Here is a 23,675-nt window from a genome sequence, read left to right as displayed (position 1 = left end):
GACACGTCTGCTTCCAAGGAACTGAAAGAGAAACGCAGTTCTTCATTAAATCCTCATGTGCGAAAAGAGGAACTTCACCGAAACAAGAAGGGTCGAAGTATGGAGCACACAAGCACAGGAACAAAGACTTCTGAACACCTGACAGACAGCAACGACAAACGGAAATGGAATTATTCAGAAGAGACTGAAGGTAATGAAGTTTTAGTTACTAAAAAGGTTAAAAAGAAAATTCAAAAATGATCTTTCTAAATGTCCTTTAATAGTTTATTGGTTGCTTCTTGTAATGTAAGAGGAATTCAGTCAGCTTCTAATAGATTTAAAAAGATACAATTATTGTTAAGGGAGAATTTTGATATTTTATGTGTGCAAGAAACTCGGCTTTCAAATGTAAATGATGTTAAAGATGTACAAAGTTTGTGGTTTAAAAATAAGAGTTTCCTTTCAATCGGGGAAAGTAAAGCTGACGGTATCGGAATTATGTTTTATAAAGAAAACGTAAAAGTTATTCAATTACGTGAAATTATTCCAGGCAGATTAATGTTTATTGATGTGTTTTGGTTTGATAAAAAAATCAGAGTAATAAATATATACACGGCTCAAGACAAAAGTAAGAAAATCCAACTTTTTAATAAAGTTAAAGCATTATTATGTGTAGGGTTTTATATTATAGTGTGTGGTGATTTTAACACAATTACCGATGAAAAAGATAGAATTTCAAATAAACCATTTAAATTAAGTAGGGAAGGAAAAGTTTTAAAACAAATTATGGAAGAGTATTGTATGCAAGACACTTTTAGAATAATTTGTCCTGATCGAATTGACTTTACTAGATCTGATAGCTCATGTCAAACTAGAATTGATAGAATTTATGTTAATAAATATTTTCAAGTAAAATCTTATAAGACAAAATTAATTATTGAATCCGATCATTTGACAGTGATATCCAAGATTGATTTTAAAAAAGAGATTAGTAAAAATTATTGGAAACTAAATATAAATATTTTAAAGCATCCAGAAGTAATCATGGGATTAAAAGAAGATTTGTTTAGAATCATGTCTTTAAATGTATTTATAAAAAATGATTGTAAATTGTGGGAAATTCTAAAAATTCAGATCAAATATTTTTTAAAACACGGAAGTAAAATGGTAAATCAGAAAAAAAATAAAAGGTATAACTATATTATGAAAAAATATATTAATTTAAAACAAAAACGTTTTTTAACGGACTACGAAGATAATGAATTATCAGATTTAAGAAAAGAAATAGATACCTTAAATAATGAGTCCTTGACAAAATTGCAAATTCAAATAGGATATAATTCTGATGAAACTTTAAATTCATCTCAAGTGACTCATTTATACTCCCAAAAAAGACAAAAGGCTTACATTAGTTCTATCAAAGATAAAAATGGTACAGTAGTTACAGATGCTAAAGAGATAATGAATACTATTAAAGATTTGTGTGAAGATATGTATAAGGAAATTGAAATTGATAAAAAATCTTTACAATCCTTCTTAGACTTTAAACATAATACAAACTATGACTATTTAGGCGAAAGTATTAAAGAATGTGAAGTGGTGTCTGCTATTAAACAACTGAATCTTAAAAAATCTCCTGGTAAAGATGGTTTGCCATCTGAATTTTATCACTTTGATATTCTTGTTTTTTCAAATTTATTAACACGGGTGTTTAATTTAGGTGTAAAAAGAGGTTATATGCATGACACTTTTTATGATGGTGTTTTATCTTTATTGTATAAGAAGGGAGATGTAAATGATATTAATAATTGGAGACACTTAACCTTAATGAACATCGATTACAAAATTTTCGCCAAAATAATAATGAATAGGTTAGAAGATGTATTAGATTTAATAATAATTAAAGAACAAACCTGTGCTATCAAAGGAAGACTAATGTGGGATAATTTAAATATTTCGAGGGAATTGGTGTTTGAGAGTGGTGAAAGTTTTTATATGGTCACTTTGGACCAGAAGAAAGCCTTTGATTTTGTATCAAGAGAATATTTATGGGAAGTTTTGAAAATGTATAATTTTTCTGATGATTTCATTGCCATGATTAAGTGTATGTATATAAAATCTAATGTGCAGATTAATGTTAATGGTAATTTGACAGAATGTTTTCAAGTCATGAGAGGTGTTAAACAAGGTTGTCCCCTCAGTGCTGCCCTTTATGTTCTTGGCTTAAGTCCATTAATTACTAAAATTCGAAATGATAAACGACTACAAGGAGTTAGATTAGGTGACAACCAATTTATAATTTCTGCATATGCTGATGATATTACTGTGTTCATTAAAACAAGAAAAGATTTAGACATTATTTATGAACATTTCTCCTTATATGAGAAAATGTCAGGAGCCACCCTGAATGTTTTAAAATCAGAATGTGTGTGGATTGGAGACATTAATAAAAAATTTCCAATTGATGTACCTGAGACTGAACATCTTAAAGTCCTAGGTATATATTTTGATAACAATGGCTGTGTAGATTATAACTGGAAAGAAAAAGAACAAATTATTAAAGAAGAATTTAGTAAATGGAAAAATTGTAATTTAAGTTATAAAACAAGAATAAATATGGTTAAGACCTTTATCTTATCAAAAATAATATTTTTATCCTGTATTTTCCCTCCCACAGATAAATGGCTTAAAAATATGAATAAATTATGTTGTAATTTTATTTGGAATTCAACACGTGAAGTAACTAAGCGTGAACTTTTATATAAACAGAAAAAAATGGGTGGTCTAGGAGCAATTGATCTTTCCATTAAAACAAACATTTTTGTATGTAAAATTATTGCAAATGGCATTTACAGACAAGCTGATTGGATTGGAAACATCACAAATTGGAAACAGAAAAAAGGCCGCTCTAGAGCTTTAGTTCCTTATTATAAATTAATTTATGGTGATTTTATAAATAAATTTAATGTTTTGAATATAGATTGGATTAAGGATTCTAATAAAAAGATTTACAAGCTAATAGTAGATTTGAAATATTGTAATATAGTGGATTTTAGAGGCCTTAGAGAGGAAGAAAAGGAAGAATGTGTAAATAATATCTTATGTAAAAAAATATCTGAGAAGTTAAGGGATATTACATGGTTGGTAGCAGTGAGGAGACTTCCAGTGAGATCTGTAGTGAAGTGGAGTTGTTTTGTGAAGACAAACATGTGCCCTATGCCAAAATGCCAGACAGAGGAAACTTTAGAACATTTTATTCTAGAGTGTTATCGTTCCCAAGAAGTATGGAGCAAAATGGAAAATTTAGGTGTTGAGATTAAAATTCATATGAAGTCCGTCTGTTTCGGTATTTTTGATGAAATCATGCCTAAAGATAAACATGACTTCTTGTGGTTAGTACTGTGTATTGTGAAGTCTAAATTATGGAAAACAAGATGCAGAATGACTATTGACCAACAATTTGTTTCAGCAGAGAATGTTTATAAAAATATAAGAACTGAACTGAAAAAAATAAGAACAATGAATGTTTTATTTAAGGACTCTGAATTGTGAAAGATTTTAAAATTGTAAATGATTGTCTTGATAATGTAATGTAATTTCCATGTACTCTGATGAAGTTTAAATAAAATATTAAATAAAAAAAAAAAGAAAAGGCGGCAAAGGTCTTGGAAAAGGAGGCGCTAAGCGTCACCGCAAAGTTCTCCGTGATAACATCCAGGGTATTACTAAACCCGCCATCCGCCGTTTGGCTCGCCGTGGCGGTGTGAAGCGTATTTCCGGCTTGATCTACGAGGAGACCCGCGGTGTGCTCAAGGTGTTCCTTGAGAACGTCATCCGTGATGCCGTCACCTACACCGAGCACGCTAAGAGAAAGACCGTCACCGCAATGGACGTGGTGTACGCTCTGAAACGCCAGGGACGCACCCTGTACGGATTCGGGGGTTAAACGTTCAGACCTCCACGCTAACACAACGGCTCTTTTAAGAGCCACCCATATTTTCTACAAAAGAGAAAATTCTTTCTGGTTTATTATTAATATTGTTCTTATTAGTAGTAGTACGTTCACAGATGCATACATTTGCAAATCACTCGTTTAGCCCCCAAAGCTTGAAAGCATCATTATAAGTAAAAATAACACATTCACTTTATGTAGCCCTATAAGCTTGGAATATTATCATTAGTAATTTTAGTATTACGTTTCCTATATCAGATCTTGTTTAGCTTTCATACGGCGTGTTTGCATACTACCAATGTACAGCCATACTGTAGATTACACTACAATCATTAACACGATCTCTGTGTAAAATACAGTAAAACATTGTGCCCAAATGCCTCGCTTAAAAAACAAACAAAAATATATATATATCCTATCTATATATTTATATATAAAATGTAATAACATATTGCTATTTATTCTTTTATATTCGGTTTTAAAACATGTATCGACCTCAGATTAAGCGGGAACAGACAACAAAGAACAGATTCTAGTGAATGGGGCAGAAGGGGGCGTGGAACGGTATGTTGTCTGTCCAATAGAAACCCAGGACCTTGGAACAATCAGAGTTACGTGTTTCATAATAATAATAATAATAATAATACATTTTATTTATATAGCGCTTTTCAAGATACTCAAAGACGCTTTACATAAGACAAATAATCAAAACAAATACGTACATACACCATACAAATCATAGTACAAAATCAAAATAGTACATCAACATCAAGAATAATTAAGATAAAAACAAAGAGAGCAGCATAAGACAGTTCATTAAAAATTAGCTAAATTATGAGAGAGAACAACAAATATAGAACAATTTCTTAAAATTAGACAGAAACAGGACAGATTTACATGCAATCAGGAAACTGAAAACTTTACAAGTTTTAGGATCTAGGACTTCACATTTCTGTCGTGATCTAAGTATAAAAACTATTAAAAAGAATAGCAAAAATAAAAGCATTTATTTTGTGTTGTTACAAGTTAAATGCCACTCTGAATAGATGAGTTTTGAGAAGTGACTTGAATTTGGACAGGTCAGGACAATCTCGTAGGTGTTTGGGGAGAGCATTCCATAAAGATGGAGCAGCTATGGAAAAGGCCCTGTCACCCCAGGTCCGGTGCTTGGTCCTAGAGGGTATGGAAAGTAGGTTAGCCTCAGAAGAGCGAAGGCTACGGGAGGGAATGTGCTGATGGAGCAGGTCGGTGAGGTAGGATGGGGCCTGATTATGGAGAGCTTTGTGAGTGAATAGAAGAATTTTGAATTGAATGCGTTGAGCAACGGGAAGCCAATGAAGTTTTTGTAGAACAGGTGTAATATGATCACGGGAGCGAGTATGAGTAAGGAGGCGAGCAGCTGAATTCTGGATATACTGAAGTTTTTTTAGGATTTTGTTAGATGTACCATAAAGGATGCTATTGCAATAATCAATTCTGGATGTAATAAAAGCATGAATCAAGGTTTCGGCGGCAGAAAAAGAGAGTGATGGACGTAGACGTGCTATGTTTTTTAGATGAAAGAAAGCGGTTTTGGTGATGTGATTTACATGGCGGTCAAAAGAGAGGTTGCTATCAAAAATTACACCAAGATTTCGGATGTTAGAAGACGGAGACAAAGTGTCATTATCAATGGTAATTTGAAAATTTTTTGTGGTTTTTGCCAGGGTTGTAGGACCTACGATGATCATATCTGATTTTTCACAGTTTAATTTGAGGAAATTAGCTTTCATCCACAATTTCATTTCAGTGATGCAATTTGTCAGAGTGGAGTGAAGTTCAGTATTAATGGATTTGGAGGAGATGTAAAGCTGAATATCATCAGCATAGCAGTGGAAATGTAAACCATGCCGACGTATGATGTCACCAAGGGGGAGCATATAAAGAATAAACAAAAGGGGACCTAACACTGAGCCTTGGGGAACGCCTTGGGACAGTGGAACGCCTGGATGTACAGTGGATTTTACCGTTAATAAAGCGGGCGTGTAGAGCGTCTACATTCACTTGCAGTTTGTTCTAGAGGAAACAGCAGCATCATGCCTGAACCAGCGAAGGCCGCGCCCAAGAAGGGTTCCAAGAAAACCGTCACCAAGGCCGCCGGCAAAGGAGGCAAGAAGCGCAGAAAGTCCAGGAAGGAGAGCTACGCTATCTACGTGTACAAGGTCCTGAAACAGGTCCACCCTGATACCGGGATCTCCTCCAAGGCTATGGGCATCATGAACTCCTTCGTCAACGACATTTTCGAGCGTATCGCTGGTGAGTCCTCTCGTCTGGCTCACTACAACAAGCGCTCCACCATTACCTCCAGGGAGATCCAGACCGCCGTGCGCCTGCTGCTTCCCGGTGAGCTGGCCAAGCACGCCGTGTCCGAGGGTACCAAGGCCGTCACCAAGTACACCAGCTCCAAGTAAAGCGCCTTAGTCGCTCTGGCAAACCAACGGCTCTTTTAAGAGCCACCCATCTTATCAAGTTAAGAGAAATTTCCTTTTTTTTTTTTTTTTTTTTTTATATTCTGTCTGAATATGTCATACACACTGTATCTAGCTAGCGTCCCATGTTTATAATACTTGATTTTTTTTATTTATTTATTAATATATTACTAGTTTTGGGCACTGCTGTTTTTCACGAGTTTTCCACGACTGTCACTATGTGGTGAGTTTAGGAGATTACACAATAAAATATCACTGTACTCTTAAAAAAGATATTATAATACACTCAGAGCTGTAGAGAGAGAGTTGCTACACTCCTTGATCTCGCCAGACAAACCCGGCACTTTAAAAATAAAAATAAAATGATCACTAACTGTAACTGTATTAGGTGTTTACAAAAGTAACGAGAACGTACTAAAATTATCGATAGAATAGCCTTCGTTTTCGTGTTTGTCATTTTATTTATGAGCATTGTAAGCTAAGCTATCTATTATGTTCTAAGGCCGATACGCTATTTACACTGTACTATCTATCATAATACAAGGACACTGAACAACATGCCACCCAAGAAAATCAATAACATATGTGAGGAAATAGAAGAGATAAAAAAATCTCTGGATTTTATGTCTGCGGAACTGAGTAAAGTGGTGAAACAGCAGAGCATGCTACTGGACTTAATGGATGAAGTTAGAGAGTTAAAGACCAGAGTTAAAGAAAAAGACAAAATCATTTATGGATTAGAACGAAGAATTGATGACCTGGAACAGTATACAAAGATGGAAGATTTAATAATAAGCGGACTGGAAATTTCACATAGATCCTACGCCAGTGTAGCTGAATGCAAAGATGGTGAAGACGTCTCATCAGAGGAACTGCAATCTCTGGAATGGCAAGTTAAAAAGTTCTTTGAAAGTAAGAATATAAACTTACAAACTAACAATATTTCAGCTTGCCATACTCTGCCCAGAAAAAAACAGCAAAACAAAGCCTGCCATAGTGGTCAGGTTTGTGAATAGAAAGCACAGGACTGAACTACTGAGGCAGGCGAAGAAGCTGAAGGGAACAGGAGTGTACATCAATGAGAATCTTACCAAAAAGAATGCAGATATTGCAAGACAAGCACGTATACTTAGAAACAACATAAAATACAAGCCACATGGACTAGGAACTGTAAAGTGATGATACGGCTAAACGGAACACCGGAGGAAGCCAAAGTAATTATGATAAAAGAACTGAAAGATTTGAACCCATACAAATGAAGAACTATATAGAGCACATTGCTTGTCCTTATTTTGTATTGGATAGCTGTGTATTATTGTGATTTGGATTGTGTGACTATGTTAATTAGACCCTACAAAATGGTAGACCTTAATGAGGATAATTTGTTAGGGGATAATAACCCAGGGACTTGTTTAATTACCTCATTTAATGATAAATTTGCTGGTTTGATTGTGAAATTGAGAGATAATAGGGTACAAATTGTATGTGGTGATTTTAATATCGATTTGTTAAATCCATATAGACATAGAAGTACAACAGATTTTATCAGTACAATGTACAGCAACAACCTGTTTCCAGTGATTACAAAACCAACAAGAATAACAACGGACACTGCAACATTGATCGACAATATATTTACAAATAGAATTGAAGGAACAATAGTAGGTGGATTGCTTATAAATGATAAGTGACCATCTTCCAGTTTTTGCGATCTATCAAAAATGTTTAAAGGTAGAAAATAAACACAGATTAAACAATTTTAATGTGATCAGACATAGAACTCCAGAAACTATCACTGCCCTCAAAGTGGATTTAATGAAACAAAACTGGACAGAGGTTTATGCAAATGATAATCCAAATAAGGCTTATGATGCTTTTATGTTTACATTTGTTCAGTTATATGAAAAAAAACTGTCCGTTAAGAAAAGTTACAAGAAGGTATAAATATGCTGATAAACCATGGATTACTAAGGGAATAGAAAATGCATGTAAAAAGAAAAATTTATTATATAAGAGATTTATAAAGTATAGAACAAAAGAAACAGAAAACAAATATAAAATATATAAAAATAAATTAATAAGTGTTATGAGATTTAGTAAGAAGGAATATTATCAGAAATTATTGGAACAGCATAGGAATAACACCCAACGAACATGTAGTGTACTAAATAATATTATTAAAAAGAGTACAAAAAAAGCAGATAGCCCAGATTATTTCATAAAAGAAGATAATACAATGATAAATAATACGAAGGAAATTTTGAATGAATTTAATGAATACTTTGCAAAAGTTGGGTATAATTTAGCAAAATAAATTGTGCAGCCAAAAAATAGGAAGGGTGTAGATAAAGATATTGCTTATAAAAAACCCCACCACATTTTTATATGGGGAACCGATGAAAATGAAATACTGGATATTGTTAAAAAATTTAAAAACAAAAAGTCCACTGATTGGACTGAAATTGATATGACATTAGTTAAAACTATTATAGAATCCATTGTGAAACCTTTTACATATATATGCAATCAGTCTTTCCAAACAGGTGTATTTCCTAATGAAATGAAAACAGCAAAATTTATTCCGATCTATAAAAATGGTGACAGACATCAGTTCTCCAATTGTAGACCAGTTTCCCTGCTCTCCCAGTTCTCAAAGATTCTAGAAAAACTATTTGTAGATAGGCTTGATAAATTTATAGAAAAACATAATTTATTGAGTGAACATCAGTATGGCTTTAGAATAAATAGGTCCACCTCGATGGCAGTGATGCAACTGGTAGAAGAGATTACAACTGCAATAGATAACAAAGAATATACCATCGGGGTTTTTATAGACTTAAAAAAAGCATTTGACACTATTGACCATGATTTATTAATGAATAAAATGGAGAGATATGGTTTTAGAGGAGTAGCATATTCATGGCTCAAGAGTTACCTAGATGAACGATATCAATATGTACAAATAAATAACATTAAATCAAAACTAATGAAAGTTACTTGTGGTGTTCCACAAGGTTCAGTGCTTGGACCTAAGTTGTTTATATTGTATATGAATTATATCTGTACAGTGTCTAAATTGTTAAAATTTGTTTTATTTGCTGATGACACTAGTTTATATTGTTCTGGGAAAAGTTTGGAACAGCTTCTGAATGCAGTGGAAAGTGAATTGATTGTGTTAAAGAAATGGTTTGATATTAACCGGCTATCATTGAATTTAAATAAAACAAAATTTATACTTTTTGGAAATCGAAAAATTAAGAATGAAGTAAAAATTATGATCAATGATGTTGAAATAGAAAGGGTGTAGGAACATAAATTTTTGGGTGTAATAATTGACCATGAATTATGTTGGAAACAACACATAAGTAATGTGAAAACAAAAATGTCTAAAACTATTGCAATGTTGTATAAAACCAAAGATATTTTGAATAAAAAATCACTCTATATATTGTATTGTTCTTTCATAGTTCCATATACGACTTACTGTGTGGAGGTATGGGGAAACACATACAAAACCAATATTAAACCAATATTCACGCTACAGAAAAAAGCTTTAAGAATTATACATCGATTGGATTATTATGCACCAACCAAGCAATTATTTACCAAGTTGCATGTTTTAAAATTCAGTGATTTAGTCGATTTTAATATTGCACAGATAATGTACAAAGCACAAAATAATTTACTTTCAAACTGTATTCAGGGGTTGTTTGAAATTAAAGAGAGCAAATATGTACTTAGGAGAACAGGTATATTTAAAAAAATAAGAATAAGGACAAATCTAAAAGATAGATGTATATCTGCTAAAGGGGTTCAGTTGTGGAACAGCTTTGATAAAGATTTAAAAATGTGTTGCTCACTCCGCAAATTTAAAAAAATGTTAAAAAATAAGGTGGTCAGTACTTATGAAACTGAGGATTGATTATTATTATGCACGAAATGTTTTTGAAATGTTGATTTGTTATTATTATTTAATTATCTATTTTTTATTTATGTATGTATGTGTGTATGTATATGTACAGTATGTGTATATGCATGTACAGTATATACAGTATGTGTGTATGTGTATATGTATATATATATATATATACATATACACACATATACAATTATTTCATTTCTGTTTATAAGCAATACAAATAATTATCAAAAAGAGAGAAAAAAAAAATATGTATGTATATATATTTTTTTCTCTCTTTTTGATAATTATTTGTATTGCTTATGAACAGAAATGAAATAATTGTATAAGTATTAAAAAGGGTAGTCAAAATAAGCTAAAGCTTCAGACTACACCTTTTCGGTTAGTACAAATATGGATGTATAAACTATATGGATGTATAAACAATATGGATGTATAAATGTTGAAAAGGTAAGAAACCGAAATAAAATGAAATGAATGAAAAAAAAAATGAAAAAAAAAATGAAATCGATGTTTCCACTCGAGCAGTTTTACGTTAGCTGCCGGCACCGTACGATACCTCATGCGGTCTTTCCCAATCTGCTCCCTCCTCACTAACACTCCACTACAGAGGGACCCTCCACGTGAACGCGCAAACGGAGGCGGAGTGAAGAGGGGGAGTGAGTAGGGAGCGGATTGAGATTGGGGGGATTGGGCTCCCTGACGGCACTTCATGTTTACATTCCGTTTCTGCTCTCCACGCTAGCCTGCAAAATGACCACAGCAAAAGTTAAGTTGATGTTTTTCTCAGATTGAGCTCCCTGATGTGTGTCTCATGAATTAGTTCATATTATTATTAGGGCTGTCGTTAATCGGCAATTAACGCGATTAAAGCATTACAAATTTTAATCGCGATAAAAAAAAAAAAATCGATACATTTTTAATAATGAACATTTTTTAAGCAAACTATTTTTATTGAGCTGTTTGTGTCACGTAAATTTGCGTCTCTGTGGTAATTTGCGTTCCTTAAAAGTGCATGAAGCAGAACTCTGATGAACAGAACTTCTGATAGCTTCCCTACACACTCGCTCCCTGCGCACTATAGTACACTTAACATTCTTAAAGGGCCAGACACTAGATGTGTAATTCACATTACATGACAGGTGAGAGGAAACATTTTTAAGGAAAAATAGTTCTTGTGTGAATTACAAGGGCAGGAAAAACTACGGCAGATACAGAAGGTGCACCGGGGCCCATGGCAGGGGGGCCTCCACGACATTAACCACTCACCTCACTACCACTGGCTGCACTCGCCAGGTCCTTATTATTATATTACAATATTTTTGTTAAGTAAAATTAAAATAACAAACTGTGCATTAAAAATACCAAAGGCAGGAATTTGAACTTGAAGTGTAACTTCTGAGTGACTTTTAATTCATTCTGATCAGCTATTAGCAGATGCAATTTGTTGAGGGGGCCCAACATTATTTTTTTTTGCACTGAAGCCCATGAGCTCCTAGTTACACCACTGGTTTTGCATCTAGAAATAGTTCATATTATGAGCGGCTGTTTTTAGTGGCAGGGTTATGAACAGGTAAAGATCCTCACTTTTACCAGTTCATGTAAACAGACTCATTTAAAAAAAAACTGGCTGAAATATGGTAACTGTCAACAACTTCATTTCAGTAGCAGTATTATACACATTTGGCACTTACGGCTGCTATTCTGTGGACTGTTACCAGTTTTGTGGACAGTTTATTGTTCAACAGTATTAAAAAAAAAAAAACCAAACCAATACTAGAACTAATAAAAACTAAACTAAAACATTAGCATAAACTAAAGCATTAAACAAAATAAAAACTAATAAAAACTAGCAAACCCACTTTAAAAACTTGAGAGAAAATTAAGTCAAAACGAAATAAAACTAAACTATAATGAAAAATCCAAAACTATTATAACCTTGATTCCTACATGTAATACATTAATGAATTCATTATAAATATGCACAAGTTCATTTTGTCTAATGTAAAAGGTGGAGAAGCTACAGAAACCATGTAGTTGAGTTAAAGTAGAGATATCCAAGGTAAAATATTACTCCAGTAAAAGTAGTAAAAAAATAAATAAATAAAAAGTTACAACGGTTCCCTATGGGAGTGTCGCCACTCTTTTTTCTCTACCGCTAAATTGTTCCACAATCGATTTGATGTTTTTTTTTTCTGTAAATAAAGTTAATTTTAAACATTTTGCAGTTTTAAACATGTTAAAAAAAGAAATTCAACAGGACTTCTATGCAACCCTAAACCCTATTACAATGTACTATAATCGCCATATTTGTCGCATTTTTAATACTGTACACTTACAGGACAGATAGCCATTAGAGACATGACAATGTAACCCAAAAAAAAACCCATACTAGGATATAAGACAGAGTGGGAGAACAGAGCAGTGTATGATAAAAAAATCATATTAAGTCAAATCAGTAAAGTTGTAGTGAAATTGAAATAAAACAATCAAATAGCTTTAAAAACCTTTCAGTGCTTGTGAAAGTAGCATTAGAGACACGTTAGGATAAAAAAAACTACATCTAAAACACCTGCAGTGGTGTAGGAGGAGGTGTAGGGTGAATAAAACATGAGGGTAAAATTGTGTTTAGGAATGTGTAATATATAAATTGACAACGCTTGTGTTTGTTGCTAGCTTTTGCAGGTGTGTGTGTGAGAGAGAGAGTAAAAAATGTAAGTAAAATAGGTGGATATGTCTCACCTGGACTGCTAGAGCCATTAATGTTTTGTTAAATTGGGTGTTAGGGTCATGAATGAGTGATTAACTAAATAAACAATGAATACATTAAACAAATAAATAAATTCAAATTGAGTAAATAAGTTTTCTGATTCTTCTGTGCTGAACAATACTGACTTATAAAGTCTTTATAAGTGACATCTGTGTTAAAAATGTGTTTGTATATTTCACTGTATTGTGAGAAATGGGACGTTATAAGTCATATTCTGCTAAAGCATAACGTTTCATAAACATATTTCAAAGTCAGACACATCTTGATTAAAGTGAAAGTGATCTCAGCTGTGTATCAATAAAAGCCAAATACTGTAAAAATAGATACAGTGTGTATGACGTATTCAGATCTAATATATAAAAAGAGGAAAATTCTCTTAACTTGATAAGATGGGTGGCTCTTAAAAGAGCCGTTGGTTTGCCAGAGCGACTAAGGTGCTTTACTTGGAGCTGGTGTACTTGGTGACGGCCTTGGTACCCTCGGACACGGCGTGCTTGGCCAGCTCACCGGGAAGCAGCAGGCGCACGGCGGTCTGGATCTCCCTGGAGGTAATGGTGGAGCGCTTGTTGTAGTGAGCCAGGCGAGAGGACTCACCAGCGATACGCTCGAAAATGTCGTTGACGAAGGAGTTCATGATGCCCATAGCCTTGGAGGAGATCCCGGTATCAGGGTGGACCTGTTTCATGACCTTGTACACGTAGATAGCGTAGCTCTCCTTCCTGGACTTTCTGCGCTTCTTGCCTCCTTTGCCGGCGGTCTTGGTGACGGTTTTCTTGGAGCCCTTCTTGGTCGCGGCCTTCGGGTTTTTAAATAAACTTTATTGTACAAATTTATATCACATTACAAATATCATTTACATCATACACGTACAGTAATATTACATTAATTGATACATTTCATGTAATAATACAAATATTTACATTTTCTTTTAGAATTAATTAAACTCGATCACTATTGGTCTAAAGTCCATTAAAAAGGTCCCATGGAATTGTCATGCGTTTAGATTTCATTTTACATTTTTTCATGCATTTTAATTTGGCCATACATTGTTTAACTACATCTTCACAATCAATATACACACTTTCAGTTGTCATTTTACATCGAGTTTTCCATATTTGATTCACCACTACAGCAATCACAATCCAATACAAAAGTCTTTTCCCACATAGTTTATCAAGGTTAAAGCCACCATAAATGACGTTTTTCCTAGACAGTTCTATATCTAATCCCAAGTCCTTAATACAATTCCAAATTTCTCTGGAGCGTTGACAGTCTACTAGTAAATGCCCAACTGTTTCGTTTTCGTTGCAATTTGGCATTGGACATAAGTTAGTTTTAACAAAGCAACTCCACTTTACTACTGCTCTCACCGGTAATCTACCTAAGGCTGACAACCACATTGTATCTTTCATTTTTCTAGATATTATTTTATTTTGTAATAAATCTATAAGATTTTCATTTTCCTCTTTTGTGCAGTCTTTAAACTGTATCATACCATTATAAATGTAATTCGCAATTTCTTTATGAATTATTTTATTGGACTGCGTGACCCAATTTATTTCCAAAAGTCTATATTTTTCGACAAAGTCGCCATATAACAGTTTATAGTAGGGGACATCTTTCCTTTTCTTCCCCCTTAGTTTGGCCCATTCATCAGTATTCCCTAACCAAGCTGCTTTTCGAGCTAAGCTTAAACTAATATGTTTGCAATAATTAATTTTAAGCTTTATTCCAAAATTAATTGCTTCTAGTCCTCCATTCTTTTTAGCTTTATATAGGAATTCTCTTTTAACTATTTCGAAGTTTCTACCCCATATTGTTCTGATACAAGTTTTGTTCAATTTTGTTATTATATTTTGCGTTGGTGGAAATACAATGGATAGAAACAATACTTTTGCTAATATAAATACATTAATTAAATTTATTTTTGCTTCATAACTTGTTTTCCAATTCATTAATTTGTTGGACTCTTCAGTAATTTCTAATATTTTCTTATTCCAATTTTTATCTAATGCATTCTCATTGCTTATTTGTATACCAAGTACTGTGATTTCATCTTTTACTTGTATACTAAGACTTGGTTTACTATTTGGGTCACCAATCCATACTGCTTCTGTTTTATTTTGATTCAAAATAAACCGCGGCCTTCGCTGGTTCGGGCATGATGCTGCTGTTTCCTCTAGAACAAACTGCAAGTGAATGTAGACGCTCTACACGCCCGCTTTATTAACCCTGCATGCTGAGAAAGCCAAGTTGGAACACGTAACTCTGATTGGTCCAAGCTCCTGGGTTTCTATTGGACAGACAACATACCGTTCCACGCCCCCTTCTGCCCCATTCACTAGAATCTGTTCTTTGTTGTCTGTTCCCGCTTAATCTGAGGTCGATACATGTTTTAAAACCGAATATAAAATAATCAATAGCAATATTTTGTTACATTTTATTAAATTTTATATAATATATATATATATATATATATATATATACTGTATATATATATATATTATAGATACATAGTTCGATCAATTTAATTTTTTTGGTTGTTTAGTTTTTTAACCGAAGCATTCGGGAACAATGTTTTACTGTATTTTACACAGAGATCGTGTTAATGATTGTAGTGTAATCTACAGTATGGCTGTACATTGGTAGTATGCAAACACGCCGTATGACGGCTAAACGAGAGATAAGATAGTAAACGTAAAATCACTAATGATAATTCAAAGCTTTTAGGGCTACACAAGTGAACTAAAAAAAAATGCATCAGTGAATGTGTTATTTTTACTTATAATGATGCTTTCAAGCTTTTGGGGCTAAACAAGTGATTTGCAAATGTACGCATCTGTGACCGTACTACTACTAATAACAATATTATTAATAAAGCAGAAAGAATTTCTCTTTTGTAGAAAATATGGGTGGCTCTTAAAAGAGCCGTTGTGTTAGCGTGGAGGTCTGAACGTTTAACCCCCGAATCCGTACAGGGTGCGTCCCTGGCGTTTCAGAGCGTACACCACGTCCATTGCGGTGACGGTCTTTCTCTTGGCGTGCTCGGTGTAGGTGACGGCATCACGGATGACGTTCTCCAGGAAAACCTTGAGCACACCGCGGGTCTCCTCGTAGATCAAGCCGGAAATACGCTTCACACCGCCACGGCGAGCCAAACGGCGGATGGCGGGTTTAGTAATACCCTGGATGTTATCACGGAGAACTTTGCGGTGACGCTTAGCGCCTCCTTTTCCTAGACCTTTGCCGCCTTTTCTTTTTTTTTTTTTAAATAGTTTTATTTAACAAAATTCAATCACATTACAAATATATACAGATCAATACATCATCAAAATAATTACATCAGTTCAAAATGTTCATTACAAATCCAGTATAGAATAATACACAAAAAATATATATATTCAGAGCTTGTTCTTTTTATTTTCCCTTTTTATACATTATTTTTTTTAAGTGAAAAAAAAAAAAAGAATAATAATAATAAATTACAATCTTAATATTGACCAAGGAAATTGAGTTTTTTTTGTGCGCAAGTCTTCATTTTTTAGTCTTCTAAGATGGCATACAATTTGTTTAAAAACAATATCTGGGGGTATGTTGCATTGCTCGAAAATCATTTTACACCTAGTTTTCCAGATTTTTGTATTAACAATACAGACAACTAACCAATAAAGGTCATTTATTCTTTGAGAAATATTTTCGAAGATTCCAAACATAATTGTTTTTTTATTTATTTCGAAATGTAAGTTTAAAGTTTTAATTTTGTTCCAAATATCAACTGATCTACTACAGTTTATTAGTAGATGCTCGATGGTTTCATCTTGTAAACAGCCCTGTATCGGGCATAATTTTGTTGTTACAAAGCAACTCCATTTAACGATAACTCTTACAGGAAGTCTTCCAACCGTTATTAACCATATTGTATCGCGTATGTTTTCAGAGATGTTTTTAGAGGAGATATTTTTTCTTACTTTTGTCGATTCCTCCTTTTCCTCTTCCGGACATCGTTACTGCTCTCGTCGAGATGAAGCGAGTCAATGCAGGACGAGCGTTCACAACGAGCTTGTTATTTCCCTCTACCGGACCTATTTGAAGACGATGAGGCGGAGTTAAGCAGTGACCGCCCACTGTGACCGCAGCTGCTCGGAGTAGATCTTATAGAACGTGCTAGTGCCTCCACTGTTTTTCACAGTAAATCGGCTCACGATCCATCCAATGTTTTCCACATAACTATTACTGTAACTGATGTACGCTATGCAGTTTTTAGGAATGCTTTGCCAACAGGATAAAAAAGAAACAAATTCAACAGGGCTTTTATACAACACTAAAACCTATTATAATGCAGTAGATCCGCAATATTTGTCTCAGTTTTAATATTGTACAATTAGGTGGGACAAATAGCCATTAGAGACATGACAATGTAGCCAATACAATCTATATCAGGAGATAAGGTTCAGTTTATGATCAAAATGGTAGTTGAAATAAGAAAATTTAGAGTAAAATTGGAGTCAATTAAACAAAATGCTTTAAAAACTTTTCAGTGTCTGTAGAAGTAGCATTAGAGACACGTTAGGGTAAATAAATGTACGTCTAACTCACCTGCATCGGTCTAAGTGTCTTTTTTAAGGTAAATAAAATGTGAAGGTAAAATTGTGTTTAGAAATGTGTAATATATAAATGGACAATGCTTGTGCTGGTTAGTTCGTGTGTGTGCCTGTGCCTGTGTCGTGTGTGTGTGTGTGAGAGAGAGAGAGAGATGTCTGAGTAAAATAAAAAAATGAATAAATACATTAAAAAATGAAAACATTAAACAAAAAAAAAATAAATGTGTAATTGTAGAACTTACAGCACAAATGTGTAAGACTGAAAGATGTTAGTCTATGACAAGTGGACAGTTAATATATATTTATATTTATTTATACATAAAAATACATATTATACATACAGAGACGAAAACACATACTTACATACTCATACACACAGATTTAGTTTGTGTTGTCACATTTTAACCACGAGATGGGAGCCACGCTCCACTAATTGTGTATTGATTCTCCATAACATTATAATTACAGCTACTAGTACTATTACTGCCTATAATCCTATTATTACAACAATGTATAATAGAAATAATGCATTATTATGAGTAATTATGATTATTTACAGTTAATATTTTACAGTATGTATGTTCAAAATTGTAATTGCTGTGTTAATTACCTATAATAGTATTTTATTATTGACATTTATACATTATTCTGAATAATAATTTACTGTACTACTCATAACGACTATATTACTCGTACTAACTTAATGCTTAACAGAACCCCGTAAACATACACCACTATAAAAATTATTAATCTGTATGTTATAATACAATATTATAATTATGTGTTATAAGACGCCACCTGACAACCTTTAATCTGCTGTACTTATGTAACCCGTTTTTACTATTTATAACTGATAAACATAATTAATTTATAATTCGGAACCGACACACGCACACAAATAAATAAAAGAAAAAGTTATGAAAAATGCCCATTTCAGTGGAAGCATGTAAGTGGCTCTTAAAAGAGCCTTTGTGGATAACTGGATGGAGTGGGTTTGTTTAAGCACGCTCTCCGCGAATACGGCGGGCCAGCTGGATGTCCTTAGGCATGATGGTCACCCTCTTGGCATGGATGGCGCACAGGTTGGTGTCCTCGAACAGACCGACCAGGTAAGCCTCACTGGCCTCCTGCAGAGCCATGACGGCAGAACTCTGGAAGCGCAGATCGGTCTTAAAGTCCTGAGCGATCTCTCTAACCAGGCGCTGGAAGGGCAGCTTGCGGATGAGCAGCTCAGTGGACTTCTGATAACGGCGGATTTCACGCAGAGCCACGGTACCTGGCCTGTAACGGTGAGGTTTCTTCACACCGCCAGTAGCCGGGGCGCTCTTGCGGGCAGCCTTAGTGGCGAGCTGCTTCCTCGGCGCTTTACCACCGGTGGACTTACGAGCGGTCTGCTTGGTTCTTGCCATCGCGTCTGGAACTCTGCACTAGAGGTGGGCGGATCGATCCAAATATCGATATATCGATACCAACGCTAGTATTGATATTGAGCAATACTTGTGTAAAAAGATCGATACTCAAGCTTTTTTTCTCTCCCGCACGCACTGACTGCTGCGCACGCGGATTCATCAAAGTCTCTCTGTCTGTAAGAGCCCTCCCCCCTCTCGTCTTTTGTTGTTGCACCGTCACGTGGCTCAGCCATGCAGGTAGGCTCAGCCTGGCCCGCCCACTCAGCCCTTGCAGTCGCCCCTCGAGTCGACACGTCACAGTACGGAGAGAGACATGATACTGTTCTTAAATAAAAACCTCTAATCCTTTGTTCTCAACGGGGGGAGGGCCCACAGTGTAGCTGTATTCTTTCTCTATTCTCTATTTACACTTTCTTTATTTAATTTTCACTTATTGTTTTTATTTAGTTTAAAGCCAGAAGTGCACTGAAGGGAAGAAATTCCTTATTCTTTGTATTATTTTCTTGTATTGTTCGACTTGAAAAAAAGAACAAGTTTGAAACTGTTTACAATATTTGTTGTGGTGTGTTAATTTTTCTGTATTGTGGTTTGTCAGCTCTCTAGCCTCAGAAGATTGTTTTAATTAGCTTTAAGTTATATTTTTTTACACTCTTTATCTAAGAAAAAACGTCGAGAAGTGCACTGAAGGGAAGAAATTCCTTATTTTTTGTATTATTTTATTGTATTGTTCGACTTGAAAAACAGAATAAGTTTGAAACTGTTTACAGTATTTGTTGTGGTGTGTTAATTTTGTTGTATTGTGGTTTGTGAGCCCTCTACCTCAGGAGATTTTGTTTTAAGTTGTGTTGAGTGATATTTTTACACTCTGTTTATTTAGGAAAAAACAGAATTGAACTGAAAGGAAGAAAATTCCTTCTTTTTTATTGTTTTTCCTAAGAACAATTCTATTTGAAAAAAGAAACAAAGAAAGAAAGAACTAGAAAAGATGTCTAGTGAGGGGAGAATTTTTATTTTATTTTTGTATTGTGGTGGTATTTTCCTAATGTTAAGGCAAACCTTGTTTTGTTACTGTTCCATTGTTTCTAAACAAAAATGTTGATTGTGATAATAAAGTATTTTGTTGTCACGTACAATGTTTGGCGAAATTCTATCCTAGGTCTTTTGGATCGTTTGGATCTATGAAGCTTAAATATTAAAAAGTATCGGTATCGATATCGGCGATACTGGCCCTGCATTTACTTGGTATCGGATCGATACCAAAATTCCCGGTATCACCCACCTCTAGTTTGAGAAGCTCACAGCGGGAGAGCGAGTGAGTCTGCTAGTTTAAATGAATCAAATTATTCTTTGAGTCGATTGAGTCCCTAGACTCGAAAGAGTCGATTCACTAAGTTGATAGTACTCAGCAATCCAAGCAGTTGGAAGCTGAAGGAGTCGCTTCCCTACATAGTGCACTACGTAGATAGTATTTTAGATATGAATTTATGTTCCCTACATAGTGCACTAAATTGTATATCAGATAACGGATTTATGTTCCTTACATAGTGCACTATGTAGTGCACTAGATAGTGAATTAGACAATTGGTTTATTTTCCCTACACAGTTCACTAGATAGTGTATTACATAATTAATTATGTTCCCTACAGAGTGCACTAGATTATATTTTTGATCATAGATTTATGTTCCCTTCTTATTGCACTAGACAGGATATTAGACAATTGATTTATGTTCCCTACACAGTGCGCTAGATTGTATATCAGATAACGGATTTAATACGCAGTCGTAGTAAAAAAGTCTGTGTCTCCTTCATGTGTGTGTGCGTGTGTGAGTGTGTCGTTCTTGGCCGCTCGTTGTAGATTCCGGGAGATTTTATCTGACTTGTGAGAATCAGGGAGCCGCTATGTATATGCGGGAGACTCCCGGAACTTTTTCTGTACTTTATTTTACAAAAAGTCAGAGTGTACAATGAGGGGGAATTATGTTTCTTATTATATAATTGTTTCTCAACAAAAACCCCAGACTTCATTAGTTTATTACATTAATAAAATTACTTTTTATTCACCTACAAACTGTAGTGGGTTTTCACTGCACATGATGAACTAATAAACACAAAATCATTAATTAGTCAAAGCAAATTGATGATACATTCACCTCATAAATCATGATACACTGCTCTACCCTACATGAAAGTAAGTACAAAGTAAAAGTATCGGATCGATATCGGCGATACTGGCCCTGTATTTACTTGGTATCGGATCGATATAAAATTTTGCAGTATCGCACACCACTACTCTGCACTTCACTACTCCAACACGCTCTTTTTAAGTACCAGAGCCGCTCCGCGCTCATTGGGCGTCTTGATTACGCTCTTTTCTCATTGGACGATCGTGCTTACGTCAAATGTCACTTACTGGTCGGCGTTCTGCCGCTGCCTCGTTTCAAAAAACATAGTATTTCTTCTATGCTGTTGGCGGGATTAATAATACTTTCCATTGTTTCTTTGTGCTTTTAGAGCACAGCTTACAATCGCATTTAAAGTATATACCTTTTTAAAAAATATATTATTGAATATTTCGTTCATTTTCCTTATTATTATTAGCATTATTGTTATTTTTGTTCCATGTTTATTACACAAACACGTTTGTTGCACCACTTTTAATCGTCTATATTGTTGGTTTTGCTACTGCAAGTGATCTATAACTTGGCTAATGTATACATATATAGGGATATATGTAAAGATAGATAAATGGGGAAAAAATAAGTCGTACATATTGATTTGTTAATTTTACCATGTCATAAATCATGTGGTTTATGCCGTGTGAGTCTATGAAACGATATTACATTTATTTACACATTATCTGGGGAAATTGCACTTTTTCTGTGGAAATGGGTGGCTCTTAAAAGAGCCTTTTGGTTAGAACACGAGAGCGACTTTACTTGGACTTGGCTCCTTTCTCGGTCTTCTTGGGTAACAGAACAGCCTGGATGTTAGGCAGCACACCGCCCTGAGCGATGGTTACACCACCAAGCAGTCTGTTCAACTCCTCGTCGTTACGCACGGCCAACTGCAGATGACGAGGGATGATACGAGACTTCTTGTTATCTCTGGCGGCGTTACCAGCCAACTCGAGGATCTCAGCGGTCAGATACTCCAGCACGGCAGCCAAGTAGACAGGAGCACCAGCTCCCACACGGTGGGCGTAATTTCCCTTACGTAGCAGTCTGTGAACACGGCCCACGGGGAACTGAAGGCCGGCACGGGATGAACGAGTCTTGGCCTTAGCCCTAGTCTTACCGGTGGTCTTCCCTCGGCCACTCATTTTGATGATCAGATGTGTTCGTCGAACAAAACTGAAGTAAACTGAGAAAGAGCTCGAAACGGTGTAATATAGGCAAACTGGCCTCTCTCCTATTGGCTTAGAGCGACGGCACAGCTGAGCCAATCCTAAACGCGCCGTCATGTCCCGGAGAAACACATACACGCCCCCTCACATACTGCCCCGCCCCTCCTCCCCTCTCTTCTCCTCCGTTCTCCCGCCCGTGTAATGTATGATACAGAAAAGCTTCTTTTTAGCAACAATTACATTATATTATGTCACAATAACATTTACACTAACAATTACATTATGTAAGCAGCTCATATACGTGAGTGCACATACATATACACATTTATACGGACAGTTTTATGGGGATGTGTGACAAAATCATTATTACACATAAAACAGGACCAGTTATACTTAGTGTTTTTAACTCCTTGCTTATCACTCTCCACAAAATATGTATGTATGAATAGTTGTATGTTTGCATGCATGCTTATATGTATGTATGTGTTTAGGAAACGCGACTCTTTATGGGAGGATATAGGTGGCTCTTAAAAGAGCCGTTTTAAGAAAACGAAGTTAATAAAACAGGAACATGTTTACTTCTTCTTGGGTGCAGCTCTTTTGGCCTTGGCCGCTTTAGGCTTAGCGGTCTTGGGTTTGGCTGCCTTGGCTTTTTTAGGACTCTTGGCTGCCTTCTTGGGGGTCGCCGGCTTCTTAGGGCTCTTGGTGGCTTTCTTAGCGGCAGCAGCGGGTTTCTTGACCTTCTTGGGGGACTTCTTAGCGGTGGGCTTCTTGGCTGTTACCTTCTTGGGCTTCTTTGCAGCGGCGGGTTTCTTTGCGGCCTTTTTCACTTTAGGAGCGGCGGCTTTTTTGGCCGCGGGCTTCTTCGCCTCGGTCTGCTTCTTGTTGAGCTTGAAAGAGCCTGAGGCGCCGGTGCCCTTGGTCTGCACCAGGGTTCCCTTGGTCACCAGGCTTTTGACGGCGAGTTTGACGCGGGAGTTGTTCTTCTCCACGTCGTATCCACCTGCAGACAGAGCTTTCTTCAGGGCGGCCAGGGACACGCCGCTCCTCTCCTTGGAAGCGGAAACAGCTTTGACGATCAGCTCGCCGACGCTGGGACCCGCTTTCTTGGGTTTGGCCGCGGTCTTCTTTTTAGGAGCCTTGGCGGGGGCCGAGCTGGCCGGTGCTGGAGCTTCTTCTACCATCGTTGTTGGAGCTAAAACGGCGCTAAGAAAGAGCGAGTGAAGCGCTGTG

General features: G+C 35.5%; 4 protein-coding genes across 4 annotated transcripts in view; 1 reads left to right on the top strand and 3 right to left on the bottom strand.

Moving 5' to 3' along the window:
• The window catches only part of LOC134328805 (histone H2AX-like), an 82,260-nt gene extending 59,842 nt beyond the window's left edge, over positions 1-22,418 (bottom strand). Inside the window, exons 1-2 of the mRNA XM_063010034.1 lie at positions 22,036-22,418; positions 19,961-19,963 (exon numbers count right to left, since the gene is read on the bottom strand). Of these exons, the coding sequence (XP_062866104.1) occupies positions 19,961-19,963; positions 22,036-22,418 (386 nt within the window). The remainder of the gene's footprint in view (positions 1-19,960; positions 19,964-22,035) is intronic.
• On the top strand, positions 6,007-6,433 carry LOC134329027 (histone H2B-like). Its single transcript, XM_063010269.1, has one exon. It carries the CDS (start codon positions 6,007-6,009, stop codon positions 6,379-6,381), a length of 375 nt encoding a protein of 124 aa, XP_062866339.1. The 3' UTR covers positions 6,382-6,433.
• On the bottom strand, positions 18,674-19,098 carry LOC134328919 (histone H3). The gene has a single exon (XM_063010160.1). It carries the CDS (start codon positions 19,096-19,098, stop codon positions 18,688-18,690), a length of 411 nt encoding a protein of 136 aa, XP_062866230.1. The 3' UTR covers positions 18,674-18,687.
• A 531-nt stretch (positions 22,419-22,949) lies between the features above and the next one.
• Positions 22,950-23,626, bottom strand: LOC134328873 (histone H1-like). The gene has a single exon (XM_063010105.1). It carries the CDS (start codon positions 23,624-23,626, stop codon positions 23,018-23,020), a length of 609 nt encoding a protein of 202 aa, XP_062866175.1. The 3' UTR covers positions 22,950-23,017.
• Positions 23,627-23,675: the final 49 nt, after the last annotated feature.

The sequence above is a fragment of the Trichomycterus rosablanca genome, chromosome 15, assembly GCF_030014385.1.
Source record: "Trichomycterus rosablanca isolate fTriRos1 chromosome 15, fTriRos1.hap1, whole genome shotgun sequence".
NCBI lineage: Eukaryota > Metazoa > Chordata > Actinopteri > Siluriformes > Trichomycteridae > Trichomycterus > Trichomycterus rosablanca.
This window is presented reverse-complemented; position numbering and strand designations above follow the sequence as displayed.